At 39.1% G+C, this 17,820-nt stretch overlaps 3 protein-coding genes across 4 annotated transcripts in view; 2 read left to right on the top strand and 1 right to left on the bottom strand.

Moving 5' to 3' along the window:
- The first annotated feature begins 2,567 nt into the window (after positions 1 to 2,567).
- On the top strand, positions 2,568 to 3,221 carry LOC122157124 (claudin-22-like). Its single transcript, XM_042812531.1, has one exon. It carries the CDS (start codon positions 2,568 to 2,570, stop codon positions 3,219 to 3,221), a length of 654 nt encoding a protein of 217 aa, XP_042668465.1.
- Positions 3,222 to 4,428: 1,207 nt separating this feature from the next.
- On the top strand, positions 4,429 to 5,085 carry LOC122157150 (claudin-22-like). The gene has a single exon (XM_042812580.1). It carries the CDS (start codon positions 4,429 to 4,431, stop codon positions 5,083 to 5,085), a length of 657 nt encoding a protein of 218 aa, XP_042668514.1.
- Positions 5,086 to 5,867: 782 nt separating this feature from the next.
- Positions 5,868 to 17,820, bottom strand: part of WWC2 (WW and C2 domain containing 2) — an 86,576-nt gene continuing 74,623 nt past the window's right edge. The window contains exons 20-23 of one of the 2 annotated variants that reach the window (XM_042812399.1): positions 16,519 to 16,611; positions 15,137 to 15,379; positions 9,482 to 9,609; positions 5,868 to 8,175 (exon numbers count right to left, since the gene is read on the bottom strand). In XM_042812399.1, coding sequence (XP_042668333.1) covers positions 8,109 to 8,175; positions 9,482 to 9,609; positions 15,137 to 15,379; positions 16,519 to 16,611 — 531 coding nt within the window. In that variant the 3' untranslated portion in view covers positions 5,868 to 8,108. Of the gene's footprint in view, positions 8,176 to 9,481; positions 9,621 to 15,136; positions 15,380 to 16,518; positions 16,612 to 17,820 lie in introns of those variants that run through there. The other variant, XM_042812400.1, reaches the window with a different exon arrangement.

Raw genomic sequence — 17,820 nt, 5'->3', positions numbered from 1 at the left:
TAGTGTGCAGAGTTTATGTTTCAAATTACCCTGAATTGTAGGGCAGACACTGAAGGGAGTTCTGCACTCAGTGACAGAGACGGTCGTTCAGCTGGTGCTGAGCAGAGCTGGGATGCAGATCAACGTGGTGCTTGTGGTGTGGCTGCTGTGCATTCCCCAGTTTTAACCTCTAGGATTTGCAGTAGCTCTGGGATGTTACCTTCTGCACAGGCACAAGTTGACCAAAATAAAATCCTTCAGAGAATGTGGCATTTTCTACATGTGAGAGAAATAAATAAGTAACGGTAGAGAGGAAAAGTGGAAAAGAAGATAGGAGAATTTACATAATCTTGGTTCAGCTACAAGTTCTGTTTGCTTATGGGCTTACTGAGCAAGTTTCAAGTTGAGGCATTTCAGCCCTTGTTACTACCGTGGCAACAAAGCAAGTCTTACCTATCTTTTTTTACAAGGGGATTCTTTTATAATCTTGCACAGAGTAGTATAAGGAAGCTTTTGCTTGCTCTGAGTTGCTGTGTGGTTAACAGTAAATTGCAGAGCTGAATTGGCAGATCTTACTGGTGCTGCAGTCTCAGTGCTTCTGACTGTGAAAATGTGAAGGCTGGCATACTGCTGCTGCTGGTCAACATTAGCAGAATGAATGGACTTCATGTGCCTGATCTTGTGCTTTTACACTGTATTGACAGTTGGAATTAACAGCAGGGAAGAAAATGTTAAAGGTTCATAGGCAAGGGAAGCGTGACTGGCTGCCAGTAATTGGCAGTAACCGTGATTTAAAAGTCAAATAAGCATGTAGCTCCTGAATGAGCAGAAGCACTCCTGAAGAGCAGTTGTTTATCTGAAAAATTATTCAAATGGCATTATGGAGTTACTCACTGAATGTCATGATGGTTTCCAGAAACTAGTTTTCTTGCTCTGAACGCAAAATGGGGGAGAGAAACCACATTGCCAAATCTAAAAGTGCAATCTGGAGTCTGAATGAATGTGATGTTTTGGTTTTTTTTTATTCCTTATGCCTGGTGGGTGGCCAAAAGTAGAGCCTCGCTTGCATCAATTTGTTCCCCAGGTTGTCAGTAATGTCCTCAGTGATTCCTACTCTCGCGCATGGCAATTTTTTTCACCAGGTATAAGTCATATGGCTAGGCTGGTACTCAAGCTAAGGGGAAATATATTGTCTGTCTTTGTGTTGGCTCCTCACAGCTTGTGGCAGTAAAATTGCAAAGGTTAGAAATTGACACAGAATAATGCAAAAATGAGGAAGAGGAGACTTTCTTCACGGTTAAGTTTCTTATTGATACCTTTCAGGATTTTGGAAAACTTCAAAAGCGGTATTAAGCTCTTCTATCACCATACCTTATTTTGAACAACTACAAATTAAAATACACAAATTTCTCTGATTTGGTACATTGTCACATCCAGCAACCGAAGGCAAGACCGGATAGAACCTTTGGGTTGTACACACATACATGCGTTTACACTGCTCAGCTTTCTCCCATACATGCTGTGCTGTGACATGTGCAGGGGGAATAGCAGGCAGATCTAATCGCTGCTGACCCAGTAGACAAGCACAAGAATAGCTGTCATGACCGCAGGAAAAAGCAGGGTTTGCTAGCAGGATAATGGCATAGCGATATCTTGCTTTGATCAGAAAAGCACCAGACATCCCCTGGCCCTTGGAGCACTGAGAGCCAAAAGACAGACACGGAGTGTACGCTCTGTGCCATCTGGGACATGGGTTCTAGGAAAGGGGACACTGGGCTGGTGTAAGCTGCTACTGTGGTATTGCTGAAGTCCTGAGGCAGGTACAGCTTACACCATCTGGTGATCTGCCTGAGTTCATTATGGTAGAGGGATGTCTAGGATTTCATTCTCTATGGCGCTTTGACCATACCCGTCTCCTTTTCCCCTTAAGAGTCAGTCAAAACAAAGCCCATTTTAACAGAAATGAATGTAGAAAATGTGAAACGTAAGGATCTTTTACAGAGTGTCTTTTACAGTGCTGGGACTTAAAACAGAGCAGTGGAAGATAAGCCGTTATGTATGTTGAGGAAGCCTAAGAATAAAGATTATAGGCAAACAGTCTACCTTTCTTTACAAGGCCTTGATTTACATCCCTGAAATCTCAAATTTAGCTATTACAATGAAGTCCTGTTGCGTGCAGAGCTGACTTTTTATCACCACTTAAAATCTAATTAATCCGTATCGAAGCACAAAGATTTCTGTTGTATTTTAGGGTGAGGGGTCATAGAGCCTTCTTTGTTCATCCTCAGGCTTGTAATCATCAGGCATTGGGATATAATTTTACCAAGCAAATTGGAAGGTAACAGATCAAATCCTTATCGGAAAGACTAACTCATGGTTTAGTGAAGTTCTTCATCCTTTATGTGAAACATTATCTTCGTGAAGAACAAAAAAGTGTTTGAGAGCTTACAAAGGGTTAATAGCAAGGGCTTATATTTGGGGCTGCAGAGAACTAAAATCATCATAGCTTCCACCACCACTCGAGACAGCAGTTGTTAGAGAACCGCTGGGGCGACCTTCTTCCACAAGCTTTTAGGACTACTCTTACAATGGCCTTGGTTTATCGACCAGTGGTGCAATTAAGTGGCATATTATTATCTCTGTTGGGATGGGTCCTATCCTGTCTCACTACCTATTTACCTCAGTGGAAAAATCTTAACTTGGAACTGAATGAACTGGAGATCTGGACCATGGGACTCTGGCAAGCTTGTGTTGTCCAAGAAGAAGGGGGAATGCAATGCAAGGACTTTGATTCTTTCTTAGCTTTGCCTCTAGAACTCAGGATTTCTAGGATTTTGATGTTTTTTTCCAATGGACTGGGGCTTTTGGGCCTCTTGTTCTCAGGATTTGGGTTGGACTGTTTGAAAATTGGTGGAAGACAACAGGATCACAAGAAACGACTGTTGCTGTTTGGAGGAATGCTGTTCTGGATGTCGGGGATTACAGCTATTGCCCCCGTTTCTTGGGTTGCCCACTCCACAGTCCAGGAATTTTGGGATGAGAATATACCAGACATTGTTCCCAGGTGGGATTTGGGGGAAGCATTATTTGTTGGCTGGCTTGCTGGATTTTGTCTTATACTAGGAGGATCCCTACTTAACTGTACAATCTGCTCAACTGAACTCCATCCATCTTCGATCCATTATGCAGTAACAGAACAGCAAGATCAGTGTCAACACTTGGAAACTGAAACTAGGCCTTAAAACCAAAGGCTTTAAGTAGATAGAAGGACTGCCCTATCTTTTCCAAACTCTAGTGCAAGCCAGCAGCTTGTTCCAGTAGCAATTCAAAGGACTCTTTGTTTCTTAGCTGGTTTCCTAAACTTCTGTTTTCTTCATAACTGGTATCTGAAACTGGTGTATTTTCTCATCTGCAGAACTACTTAAAATGTTTCACAGGAGAATTTTATTTTTTCATAGACTATGTAGAAAAGGTGTTTTTGTTTCTCAACTGCATGGTAAAATTCTGAAAATGAATATGCATGTACCATGGCATTTTGGCTTTCAACCAAAATAAGCTTCCTCTTCGTATGAAATCAACTAACTGAGCCTCAAAGCTTGATTCCCTGTCGCAATTTTCCACTTGCCTAATGTAGTGACATAGGAACTTTTTTCCACATCCTTAATGCTCTGCATGCATGCATTGCCTCTGTTTTTTGTGGACAAGCAAATTGTGCTAAGCAAACTGCAGATTTCTGAAATGCTACCACAATTTGCAGATGTCTTTTTGTGCATGGGATATTATGATGCGGTGCTTTGTGCCCAAGAAGATGTGTTTGCGATCTCAACCTAGCAGATAAAACTGCTCATGCAAGTCATTCTGGGCATTTTGGCATCTGCAAACTCGCACCAAAAATAGGCTCAGAGACAAAAAACACTTATCCTCTTGTTCTGATGCAGGTACTGAGATTTTATGCATTCTACCAAAGGCTTCTTGGGCTCCATTCACCTACAGCAAAACATGTTTAATACAGAACCTTTAGGTAGATGATATTTAACTGGCCAGAGTGAGGACAGCCTATTTAAGTAGGAATGTATCGATGTCATATTGAAGTACTCTGTATTTGTGGTTCTTATTTTAATAAGAAACTAAGTGATGCCAAAATTTGCAGAAATGTTTCAGTGCTCTAGCAGGTTGATGAAAAGCAAAGTATATAACTAAAAACCAAATAATTAACCAACTCATACAAATGAAAGGTGAACCCAGCTGTGGTCACACCCTTCAATTCGTGGTTTACCGCACTATTTCCTTATCCCCTAAATGCTGCCCATGGAACCAGGGAACATAAAGCTGGAGGGGGAGGAGTATTTCATATGTTATAAAGCTTTGTTTTAACATTTGCCAGCGTTCAGTATGTGCAGAATACTGTTTTCAAAAGCCATCAGTTTAGTGCTACTTTGACTGCTAAAAATGGACTTGGTCCACAGACACAGGCTACAGTTATTTGGATTGCTGCTGTCTGTAATAGGATGGATTTTAACTGGTACCTGTAACTATTTACCAGACTGGAAAAACCTCGGCTTAGACTTAAATGAACTGGAGTTTTGGACTATGGGACTCTGGCAAACTTGTGTAGTCCAAGACATAGGAGGAACACAGTGTAAAGACTTTGATTCGTTCCTAGCTTTACCCATAGAATTCAGGATTTCCAGGATTTTAGTATGTACATCAAACGGACTGGGACTTCTGAGCCTTGTCATCTCTAGCCTTGGTTTGGACTGCCTAAAGATAGAGGATACAGAGCAGAAGCTAAAGAAACAGCTGTTACTACTTGGAGGAATACTCATGTGGATAGCTGGAGTTCTGGTCTTAGTTCCTGTTTCCTGGGTTGCCTGTACGATAATCCAGGAATTTTGGGATGAAGTGATCCCAGAGATTGTGCCCAGATGGGAAATAGGGGATGCACTCTTCACTGGTTGGTTTGGTGGCTTTTTTATAATTCTAGGAGGCTCTCTACTCCTCTTGACAATCTTCTTATCATCTGACCATCAGTTACCAGAACAGTATACAATGGCAGATATGCAAGACAACCGTCAACAGGTGGAGACTGGAAACAGAAGACTTTAACAAGGGTACATGCTAGCTTTTTGGTTTTCTTACTCTTGCGTTACAGTAAGAAAATGAACAGACTGGCTACTGTTTACAAGACTGGGGGGAGGGATTATTACAGTACAGTTCCTTTCATTTCTACTTACTTTCAATTTTAATTAGATTGTCATAGCTCATCAATATAAGTCACCATTGTTTTTCTCCAAAATCCGATCAGTTGCAGTGTTCTTTGTGGTGTTTTTATGCTTATTTGCTTGACTGCGTTGGTGTTGTTTTTTCATGTTAAATGAGTAAAAAATTGTGATGGATGCATGGAGACCTAACACTTTTAAACAGCAGAAGCCTTGAAGTTCTGAAGGGGTTTGCAGTGCCAGTTCAACATAACCTTAAATTAAATTCCGTGGACCTTTATTCATTTGCACTAGTCTAAACTAACTGTTTCTCAGTGTCACGCAGTGCTCTTCATCGCGTGTGCGTGTGTGTGACTGAATACATCCCAGCACCACCACACACGCTCTCTGGAAAGCGAGCATTTCTGAACAGTAACAAGATGCTGTCTGCTGGAAAGCACTCATTGCTAGTGCAGCTTTTCTTTAATGAATGCAAAGAATTAACTTCAAGCGTACGCATCATTTTCTTTATAACTTATCCTAAGACTTGTCAGTGATTGATGTGAACTTTCTATAAATCGCAAACAGTTTACATTGACAAATCTATGTGCACTTTGTAGCAACAGATGGCTGCTACAGAGACGTAGAACAGCAATAACAATTGAATAAAACACTGGTCTGGAAACGAACTTTGTTAAAAAAAAAATGTATTTTCCAATCACTGAAACACATGGAAAGTGCAGAGACAAGTTAATCTACGTGATGTATTTGCATACTTTTACAGACAAAATTAGAACAGAACCACATTCAGCATATAACCTGATTAAATATTTAGTTCAGTCCTGAGCATTTGATATTTAATACAGCACAAACATAGCAATATTTTTTAAAAAAATCTTATTTGATTTGCCTTCTATTACAATTTTTTTCTAACCTTTGCTCATTTGGTTAAATATTCTTGTACCAGTAATGTTTAATTTTGATATCTGCAACTGCAGTGATAGTGGTACCTGGAAACAGAACTAATTGCATTTGTTACACTCTGCTGTGCAGAGTAAATTCTACTTTGAGTAATATCTATAATTGTAAACTGACAGGATTATTTGTATGTGTTAGCTTATTCTATTCAGTGTTTTGAGGTCGAATAATTTAAATTTATTTTAAAAAAAAAGCAGAATTGTTAAAAGCTGCCTAAAAATATATTTAACTTTACCAATTTGGAAAACGAGACACATTTTGCAATGAGTTTTGTGAGCTAAGGCCAACAATCCTTAAATTTTGACCTTACTCCATGCTTACAAATATATGATAATACTTTTTTGAAAATTATTCAACACATGAGGAAAAACAGCTTATCTGGCAAGAATTCAGACAGCTCTAAATACTTTTCACAATAGCATCACATGTGAAATATTTTTATGGCCAGAACTGAACTATATTAAACGCAACATAAATAAGACTGTAAATAAATAAAAGAAAAATCACAGAGTACATCTCTAAACATCATTCTACAAACATATAATCAAATTGAGAAGTTGAAACTGTCAACCTTCATTTCACCTCTACATTAAATAATTCCAGATTTTTTTTTTAATTGACCTTTCAAATATGTTATCTCAAACCCAACCAAGAAAAAACAAGTGAGGCATTCATAAATGATGTTTAACCAGCATCTTGCCCCAAATAGCACATCTGGCTGTATGTTTAAGTGAACTGATGTATTTGTGCATAAGAAAGCCCTTGGGGAAGGCTTACACAGATCTCACACAGATCTCTCATCACAGAATTGTCACTGCGAATTTCAGACAGCTGCTACCATAACGTTAGTTATATTCACTTCCATTTTCTCACCAATTATAACTCTTTTGAGACATTAAGGCCATGCATACGTGGATAACGTGATTGTATTGAGATACATGGTGCCTTCTAGTTAGGATCTTTACTTTTCCAGACAGAGTTTACTTCAACAAGCTTCTGATATCCAAGTTACTGGGGACAAACTTTTCTCCTGGTACAAATACTTTCATAAAATCCTCTTCATAACTGTAAACCTAATGAACACTTTCATATTCTCCTAGCTGGCAATAAGGCAGCCTCTAGGACAGAAGACTAATACAGAGAAACTCATTCTAAGTGTACAGTAGATATAAGTATTCTGATTTCACTGTTGGTATTACCAATTTGATTCAGCGTCCAGTTCAGAAAGCAGCTGCCCTTTTGCTAGTCTCACAGGAAGTTTTTAGGGTTGCTTGTCTGCCTTGTCTTTCCCCACTCTCCCACAGATGCAAGAAACCTTTTAGTGCAGGTTAAAGTACTGTACATTCACAGAACTGAATTTTGTCTCTCCCTACACAGTATTACAGAACAAGAACTGAAGAAATTTTTTTTCAGAAACAAAAACTCCAATATGGGTGATGAATCTAATTAGCAGCTGTTGTGAGGCAGCCTTGATGTTTTGGAAAGAAACTTACACTTGTAGTTAACTTCAAACTACAAAAGTCACACTCTTATACAAAAATATTGCATGGCAAAACAGCCATCTTCACAGTCTGCTCACATGAAAATAGTGAAAAGATAAACAATCTTCTGTTGAACGTAATATTTCTCAATACAGTGCGGTTCAACAGGATACATGCCCAGTACTGCCTTTGTTCCTTTGTTCCATCTTTACAAAATAAAAACACATGCAATACATACAAACTGTACAAAATCAGCATCAGTATACCAAAATTGATCTACTTTGGTTTTCCTTTTTTTTTTTTGTCATTTTTTTAGACGTACAACAATTCTATGTGCTGTATTTTACAAATAAACGCATCAATATTGAATGTAAAATAGAAGAGCTGTAAAAGCAGGTCACTAGAAATACAAAGTTCATCTGAAAAAAAAAAAAATGGGCAATGGAAAAAACATTTGAATGAATATGCACGATTATACATCATCAGCTGGAAGGGCTGGTATACTGATCTTTGCTCTTGTGAAATATGCTATCTTCTCCCTGAAATTACCAAACAAAACAAGTTAGTGTTTCACCATTTATGGCGCGACTAATGTCATCTACTGTAGAGTTGCTAATGTTACAGCATGGTCTTTTAAAACACAGGTTTGGAAAATACACTGAATTTATTTACAACTGTGGTTGCAAGGGCATTCTGATATCAATTCCTGCTTAAGCGCATTCATATAAAAAGCAGCTCCAAAAGCCAATGTTTTGGTAATAACTACAGTGACACAACTGAAATATTGCTCTAACGGCTGCACTTTCTGTCACGATATTCCAGGGGAGACACAAACAAAACATTTGATCCTGAATTTGGAAACAGAAAAAGAGAACTTAAAAATTAGGTCTGGGCAAGAAGCAGAATTACCATCCCATTCTGCAGTTGCTTCCACTGTGCTGTTACCATTTGTCTCCTTGAACTGAGACATTACTGAAGCATAACAAGTTCATATGTGCCTCTCTGCCAGAAGCAGACGATAAATACTGGGGGCTTACAAATCAAAACTCAGAAGAGATATTCTTCTTAAGAGCTTCAAAATGCCTTTGTGTGTGATTTGTCTTTGAGGCCACATCGTTATACCAAGCCCAACTAACAGGTTGAGTACAATTTGGCCAAAGGAGATGCCTATTTGTCCAACAGACTAAACCATGTTTTTCCCTGGCTGAGCTTCAATTCTGTTTGAAAACAGTAGCACAGAGTAAAAATTGACTTCATAAACTGGATTCCCTGGCTAATGCTGTGGTGATCAGATGATAGATGAGGACAGAGTTTTACTACACCCTTCCTTCAGGGGAAGGATTAGTATCTTTTCTGATGATGCCTGGTGCCTGAAACAAATGTCCTCTAAAAGAAAAGTGGAACAGTATGCATCTGCTCTGGAAACTGATTAATCAGTACTTTTGCCTGGCTCATTTATTTGGGAGATCTGCATTTCCCTCCTCCTTTTGATCACAGGAACAGCAGAAGGTAAATGAAGCAATCCATGTGGTATTCTCACTTGTCATAAGCCAGTATGCACCTCTGAAACCTGAAAGCCCGCTGTTGACCTGTGGGTCATCAGAGCTTTGACAGCAGGCATGCACAAGCAGCCCACAGTGGTCTGAAGCTCTTCACCCTGCTTCCTCACCATCACCACTGCTCAGAGACACACTGCTGCCTTTGTCATGTGAGCAAATTACCCAGTCCTCTGAAATGCGTGATGTTTCTTGAAACTCAAAAGTGTGCATGTTTGATTATGTTTAGAAAAATTCATGTTACTTAACTACACTAAAAAGAACATAAAAAAGCCTTAACAGGCCCTACCTGAATGATTGCACCTGTAGTGGCACTTTCTGACTCTGCTCCCGTAGCCGGCATACATCCTTCGAAGCTTTCCTCATCAGTTTCTCAGCACTTAAGCCTCGCTTCTGCTCTTCTTTTGACTGCTCAGCCTGTAAAATAACTGTAAAATAACTATATTTTGCTAGTAATGAGCAACTGCTTATTTCACAGAAATGACAACTTCTTGTGTCAAGCAAATGTCTACACAAGAGAGAATTGGTACCACAAGCCTAAGCAGTGGGCACTAAATAAGATAACAAAGCATTTTCTGAGAAATAAAAAATAAATGGAATAAACCATGCCAATCACAGGAGGCTACTATGCACTGTGTGGTTTAAGACATATTTCTCATCACTTAAGTTAGTACCTAAACGAATACAAACAAAATGTCTTTTTAATACTGGGAGACAGTAATTCCCCCATAAAATAGTTTACTTTCCTAAAGCAAGCTCTTCAGAAAGTTGTTTAAAAAGTTGCCTATACCTAATTTGAAATGACAAATAATAATAAAAAAAGATATCTCTCAGAATACACATTCAAGTTTTGATAACATTCCTTTCAAAGTTAGCATTTGTGAACTCTTGCACTTTTAATTGTGATAAAACCATATTAACCTATTTCTTAAATGTATGGAAAAAAGCCCTGCCAGGATGCTCTAGTCTGAAAGAAAATGAGGGACTGAAGATGCATCCTTTCCAACTGTTTTCACCCAACTGCAACTCTAATGTTACTACACACTTCAGCTTAGAGATGTTCTGTAAGTTTATGCAAGAAAATATTTTAAATGCTACAGTGCTTACTGTACATTGAACTGGGGGGTAAACAAAGCAATAAAATAATTGTTTGTCTCTGAAATGCATTTTTCACATCAGCGTCTTCTACTATAAAAATGCTTTGAAGACACGGAGGGTATAACCCAAAATCAAGTTAAGCTGATGCTAAATCCACTGAAATAAAACTTCCAACACCATACAACCAAGGACGAATGGGAAATACAGTCACTTATCTTCCTTTATTATGTTAATAAGGGATTAAAAATTATAAAAACAAACTGGTAGAAATGTAGATGCAAGATAATAGCCTTATGAATACAAAAGATACATCTTAGCATCTGTAAAATCAGATTAGGAATAGCCTTTCGCTTATCCTATGAATCCCTTACTAAACACTAAGAGCTGAAGGCAACAGGAACTTTGGACTAAACAGGTGAAATATGAGAGCTCCCAAGAGGTGCTTTGGCTCCATGGACACTGATTTCCATCTCAGAGGTCCTTGCTGACTTGTTTCTCCCTTGATCTGGCGATAGCCATCAGTGTTTTCTCACTCTTAATGGTAGTGAAGTGGTAGTCCTAGCAGAGAGGTTCATTTAAGCTGCTTAAAATACATAGATTTTGCATGTGGATAACAACTCTTTTGCACTGCAGCAGTATCAAAGCCAAGGTAGGAACACAGTCTGGTACAAGAGATCCCGGATCTTTCTTGACATGAATGCCCACAAGCAAGTTACAGTGTCTCCACACCTCAGTACTGCTGCCTCCATTACAGTCTTCTTTAGCGAGTACTGCCACATCACCAGCACCATCAGGGCTGTATCATCCACAGCATGGTGGCAAATTGCTATTGAGCGCTGCTTTTTTCTTCTTGTTTTGCTTTCTAAATGTTCCAAGGGTATCTGAACACCCAATAATTTGAAGAGCAGCTCCTTTTCAGTGGACAGTCATCTGGGTGTCTTAGACAAAGTGGCTGGTGTTGAGATGCGGACAAGTTTCTTAACACATGCATTATCACTCTCATTTTGAGTGGGATGCAAGGCTGGCTGATGGCACCTTGTGTGTGCACACTCACCGTCACTCCTGGCTATAGGGACAGTCACACAGAGGTTATTTACTGCATCTTCAGTTTTGTCAGCTGTCAAAACTTAACAGAAGCACTTCATGTTCTTAAACATTTCTTGAAGTTGCTTGGGGGCTTATTTTTGATGCTTAACTTTGAGCATGCAGACTCGAATGCTAGTCTGTTACCTCAAATGAAAACACATGCCCAAGCCAGAAACAGCCATCTTCTAAATTGGTTTCAGACGTAGGAATTCATGTCTCCAGATCTGAATTCAGCCCGGTAGGCTCCCAAACAACAGAACCAACTAATACAAAACCATTACACCACACTGTCAGTTTCATGGTATTCAAGGAAACTGCTTCCAGCAGATAGCAGCACCCTGTATCTGCTGAAATGTAGTCCAGTGTTTGTATGAAGGAATGCCATTTTAGAACACCTCCAATCAGCCTGTACTGCTGTTAACTTCAGTCCCAACTCCAAATTAGCAAAAGATTTTAAAATGGAATTAACCTATAAACACTGTTTTTCCTATTAGTTAGTAAACATACATTTGCAATCTGCAACTGGTAGTGTATTAATTAATTTTTTGCATGTCAGTGGCCATATGTCTTTCTTAGCTCCCAAGCTAATATTTATCATCAAAACACTAACAGAATAATATTTCTAGATTCTCTGATTCTGAGATTCTTATGATTACTGCATTTCACGTTAACAACAAAAAATACCAACTGTCCATTCACCTTGCTGTTTGAAACACATACTCCTTTCCAATTTTTTAATACTTTTAATTTTTATGTGCAGGAAATTAGTCTGTGCTAACAATACACAGTGAGGGATCAAGGTTCTACAGACTTGTGACGTGCCAGACAGCTGTCAATCTTATTTTGAACTAGTGTGGCAGGCTGCAGAAAGCTGCAAGATATTGTCTGCTGGTGTGGAGCAGCAGCGTCCAATAGAAGGGAGAAGTGGAGAACTGAGGGAAGTAATTTCTCCTATTTGCCACAGCAACCTCAAACATGGAGCAGGACTCAGAACTTGGTAGTTTCACTGTGCTATCAGGTAGATTTGGCTTCAGCCCAGTCTGTCTAAGAGGATGCACATAAGAAGGTATATACAAGATGAGGTTTATAGTAGTACCATGCTTCTTGAGTGATTTATAAAAGCAATCCTCTGTCTACATAAAATACAGAAAGGCATTCTAATACTCTGACCGTGCATTCATTATGGGCCAAAAATCTGGCTTTGGAGAGACAGGAATCTCTGTATTCGTGCTTAATGTAAGCATGAAATAACAAGCAATAAGGAAAGCTTAGCAAAATTAAAGCTGAAACTCTAACTCCTGCCTTGTTCAGTGTGTTTTTGTATAGGAGAATGAAAGAGTCTAACAAAAAGCTGTTGTCTTTGTTTCGGTTTTGTGTTATTAAGGACTACGTTGAAGATGTATTGGAAAGAAATAACATATTTATAGCTAGGCACAGGAACCTTTTAAGATGCACACAGATGAAGTACTTCAGAGGACAGCAGGTATCTGAAAAAACTTACTCGTATGAGAATGTAAGACAAATGAGTAAATGTTTCTGCTGCACAGCATTACCTACTGTTTCCTGATCTGTAGGTATTACCTACAGTACTTGCTGTACTTACAAAAATGTGGTAAGAAGGGAAGGTATGGAGCCGTGTATTGGGCTTCAAGCAGAGTAACTGTACTAGCAAGCAGCCCCTGATTTTCAACATCCCCCACATCTGCAGTTCCTTTTTTTCACTTGAGACATTCTCAGTTACCCTGGCACTTAGAGCCGCTGCATTAGTCTGTGACCTTATAATGCCTGCAGGATCTAAAAAATAATCTATGACAATGTTCTCTAGACTGCTGTGTTCTGCTAAACCAAGAGGAAGCAGTGACAGCAGAGTATAGCATTCTCAGGGTTGATCTGATCCGCAGGGGAAGGCTGTAATGATATGGAGTGGAGAGAGAGAGACAATAGCACTGATCAAGAACTGAGCTGAGAACATACTGAGAAAAAAACTTTTTTCCCTAAGTTGATGGTCAAGGATTTCTTGACGTAGGTGATATTGCTACAATTAATAACCTCTGCTAGATTTTTTTTTCCACAAATTTATCACACTGCTTTTTGACTTTGCAAATTTGCATCATTCATGATGTTTGGTCAAAACTTTTTTTTACAGTTTCTTAACTTCTTCTTTATTTCCACCTGTTACCTCTTCAGTTCCCTATTCCCTGTATTAAAAAAGGCAATGATTGCCCTCCTCCCTGCCACCTGTGATTTTACAGTGGTGGCTACTTGGCCATTCCTAACATAGAAGCTGTTTCCTCTCTCTGTACTTGTTCACCATTGTACTTGTACTTGACTGTACTTGTTCACCCTTGGCAGTCTCACTACCTACTTTGAGATGGGGAACCAGAACTAAACAATCTTTATGTTGCAGACGTAACATGCATTTATGTCATTAAAGAATTATTATTTGTTTCATTTCAGCTTTCTTTTCTTTCTTTGTAATTCCCAATGTCTTATATGCTTTTTGACATCTGAATGCTGTGATGTTTGTGCTGACATTTCTGTTTCTTGTATCTGTAATATCACACTCCTAACAGCTAATTCAGGAGCCCTTTTTGTGTGTAAATATTAGGATTATCCCTTCTCTGCCCTACACAAGCATACATACTGATATTTACTATTTTTACTTGAACTGCTGCTTACATATTAAGAGGTCCTTTGCACCTTGTTAATATCTGTTTCCTTTTTTTACTATTTTGAATAACGTGGGTGTCATCAAAACACTCATATCCATCAACCATGAACAGCTGAAGAACACAGATCCCTCCTGAAGATCGCTGCCAACCTCTCCTCATTGAGTACTGATGTCTACAGAGTAACACTGAGAGGATGGGAGCTCCAGAGGGTGATGACTCTGATCTGATGTCCTTCTCAGAGCAAATCAAGCCAGAGCTGCATACTCAGCATCTTCCCCCATTAAGTTTCAGTATCTCCAAAAGTGGAGCTAGTGGAGGCTGATTTCTGGTTTTTGTTGTTGTTGTGTTGCTGTTGTTCACAACCTCTCTGGGCCCTTATTTCATTGTACAATCCCCCTCACAATATAAAAGAAGAACCCAAAACTTCCAAAGCAAAAACCACTCAGCATCCAGCTTTTTCTTATATCAAGTTAAAATTTCCTATGTTCTACTTTGTCACCACTATCTCTCATCCCTTCTTATCCTGCTTCTTGTCTTTCATCCACATGAGGGCATCCCGACTTAGCTTATATTAGTTTAGATGCTGAATATGTATTTGTATGACTTTACAAAAGCACTGGAAGAACAGAATTTGGTATTCATCTGCAGGCATTATCCTCTATAAGGAAATACACCAGGATGGATGTACTGCTTTATCCATAATCCTACACCAGTGAAAGTAATGGCCAGTGCCCCTCCCTGCCTGGTACAAAGATCTCTTAGCTACCAATTGTATCAAGACTGCAAATCAGCCAATGCTGAAGGACAAAAAATACCCATGAAACTTTGTATATGTATGGCCAGGAGAGCAGTTTAGGTGGCACCAGTCAAATAACATTTCAAGTTCTAGGTTTAAATACTTTGATATTGACTAATAAAGAAACAGTGTTTACATATCTGAATTACATAGTGTAAGTAGTCAAACGTGAGATTCTGTAAAAATGTTTTAACAAATCTGTAAAAAAAAAAAAAAAGAAAAGAAAAAAGAAAAAAAGAAAAAAAAGTAGGAGAATATTTTTCTTCACACGAAATCTGTATGCTGCTCATACCTGTTTCTCAGCCTGTTTCAAGAGTTTCTGGAATCGTTCATCCTCCAGTACGCACAGGGGAAGGTCTGTCTCTCCTCTACCTTTCATTTCTTCAAGCTTCTGCTTAAGATCCCGCAAGGCCTGAAGCTCATCATTCAGTCGATTCTGTCGTGTCCGTGATGCCTGGAGGTCCAGCTCCAAGTCGAGGGAAGTGCGCACAGGGCATTCTTGCGTAGCTCTTCGCATGATTGGCTGGCAAACAGGCTGAATCATTTGGGAAAGAGGAAAACAAAAATTAGTACCTAGAGAGGCTAGTGGAGGATTTGACATAATACAGTCAGAAAAGCTTGACTATTTTTTGTTTTCCTTCAGCAAAATGCTGCAATTTCAAGATCCAACTCCAAAAATCCATCTATTCTGAAATTACTCTTTAGTCAGTAGCTACAGATAAGTGCAAAAGTTTCACCAGTCATTTGTAGAATGACAAAGTTAAAACTAAGAAACCCTTTTCTGATCCTCAGGATAGAACTATGCAAGTAGCCCAAAACTATACAAAAGACTTCCCCACAGATTTAAACAGTATTATTTTTTTAGTCAATATTTGCTTTTTCCAAGTCCAAGCAATTATTTAAACCTGTCAACAAGCTCTTCATTAGCGTATTGCACATTTATTTAATATCTTTTCACCGTGCATTTCACATGAATAAGTGGGGTATAACTAGTCATCCCAGAATATTCTGAATTTCTTTCTTATATCAAATGTAATCCTGCAACCTGGTAACAACCCTTCTGCAGGAGTATTTATTTTTATTTGTGATTGAGATTAAAAATATACCTCGTAACTTATAATAACAAATTCTATGTTAAAAAAATGTGATCTTACTCTCTTTCTTCTTCAATCCATTTGTTATTCAAACTCTCTTGGATAAGAATAAATCAACTTCAAAAGCATATCAGAATCCTTGAAATTTCCACCCAAACTTGCTCAGCATGTACACTACTGGTGTTCATACTTATGCAGCTTCAGCTGCCTTGGTTCCCTTTGTTGGGGCAAAGATGTTTGTCAGTGGGCAAAGATGAGCCTGGTCCAGCCTGTCCCTGGAGACAGCCAAGGTCAGGCTGGAGGGGCTCTGAGCACCTGATGGAGTTGCAGGCATCCCTATTCATTGCATATTAGTTGGACCAGATGGTTTTCAAGGGTCCCTTCTAACTCAGACAATTCTGTGACTCTAGGGAGGACAAAGACCGCTGTGTTGAGATTCCAACCTGAGACTACAGGGGATGTGTGTGGTGCTTGCATCGCTTTTGCTCATGAACTTGCATTAAAAAGCACGTGGTTTAAGTTATTTGCTACTCCTGATTTCCCCATTTGTCTTAAATCATTCAGGTAATGCAGTACATACCCGTTTGACTCTTAGGCTCCTCCTTTCTGTGGCATTCCTCACAAAGAGAGACTTTTTGGCTAGCGTTGAGCTGTCACTGTCACTTCGACTCAACTGTCAAAACGTACATAATGAACAGAGATATAAAGCCTCTTCACATACAAATACATCTGTATGGGGTAAAACCAGTCAGAAAATCTCAGTGCTGAAAAACACTGAGTGTAGGTAATTCTTAGCATAAAATAAAACATTTTTCAACTACAGCTCTATTCTAAAATTCTATTCCTAGGCCAAGACAGCCATCGATCTTAATGAATAGGAAGTAGTCTGTTCAGGAATGCAAGGAAGGTAACTGGATATTAAGAAAGACCAAATGACTGTCTGGCTTTTATGTGACTGCAGGTTATACTATGGATTTCATTTACTTGGGGCAGACATTAACAAACAACCAAAGGGAAGGTAAATTACTGTAGACATGCACTCATCCGACAAACATTTTTTTTGTATTACAACTTCAGAAGCACTTGCAAGTTCTCAGAAATACCCATCACAGCACAACAGCAGTGTTTTCTTAATTATAGCATTAGTTCCATGTAAATCAATGCAGACTGTCAGATGCATCAACATGCTTGGTGGTAAATCTTCAAAGAAAGCAAAAGCTTCCATCTGTAGAATATTTATTTTTACCTCCTCAGAAAAGGAGAGATACAAAGAATTAATTCTGCTAACATTTCCATAACCAACAAAGGCAGAGCCCTAAAGCATGCTTACGCAGAACTGACTGGGAGTTGGGGGTGAGAAATGGAATACACTTGCAATATGAGCACACCTCTCTAGAGAGAAGTCTGTCCACCATGGAAATGCTACTGGGAACTCACCCCCGGTTATGCTCGGATAATTATTATCACTGATGTTCTTTAAGCACTTTTCAAGGGAGATTTTTAACGGCCCCAAACAGGCCTTGAGTCCATCCTTTAGGCCTCAAAAAAACCACACACTTTTTGCTTGTTGTAACATCGTATGAGATATAAGTGCTAAGCAATTTCCTCTGAAATGAGAACAGATGGCCTGAGCATATCCATTGGCTGTTTTCCTCTTGTAAGGTATCAGAACATGTAAGGCTGGACATGTTTGCAATACACGTGGAGACTAGGACTGAGGAAGGCTGAGTTGTTCAGCCCTATTCATGGACTTAGATGCAGCTACAATGCACACTCTTGAGCCCAGACAGTGGACCACAAGTATTTTTAAAGCTGTAAGAGACTGATTTCTGCAAACACGGGCTTTTCCCAGGCAACTTTCCTTCTAGGCCATACCATACAT

This window comes from Centrocercus urophasianus, unplaced genomic scaffold (assembly GCF_019232065.1).
Source record: "Centrocercus urophasianus isolate 14NV4802_14NV808 unplaced genomic scaffold, USGS_Curo_1.0 seq_13, whole genome shotgun sequence".
Taxonomy (NCBI): Eukaryota; Metazoa; Chordata; class Aves; order Galliformes; family Phasianidae; genus Centrocercus; species Centrocercus urophasianus.
Note: the sequence above shows the minus strand (reverse complement) of the source record. Positions and strands in the feature narration are given on the sequence as shown.

Coding starts and splice junctions, on each gene's coding strand:
- LOC122157124 (XM_042812531.1), top strand. CDS start 2,568: ATGGCCTTGGTTTATCGACCAGTGGTGCAATTAAGTGGCATATTATTA.
- LOC122157150 (XM_042812580.1), top strand. CDS start 4,429: ATGGACTTGGTCCACAGACACAGGCTACAGTTATTTGGATTGCTGCTG.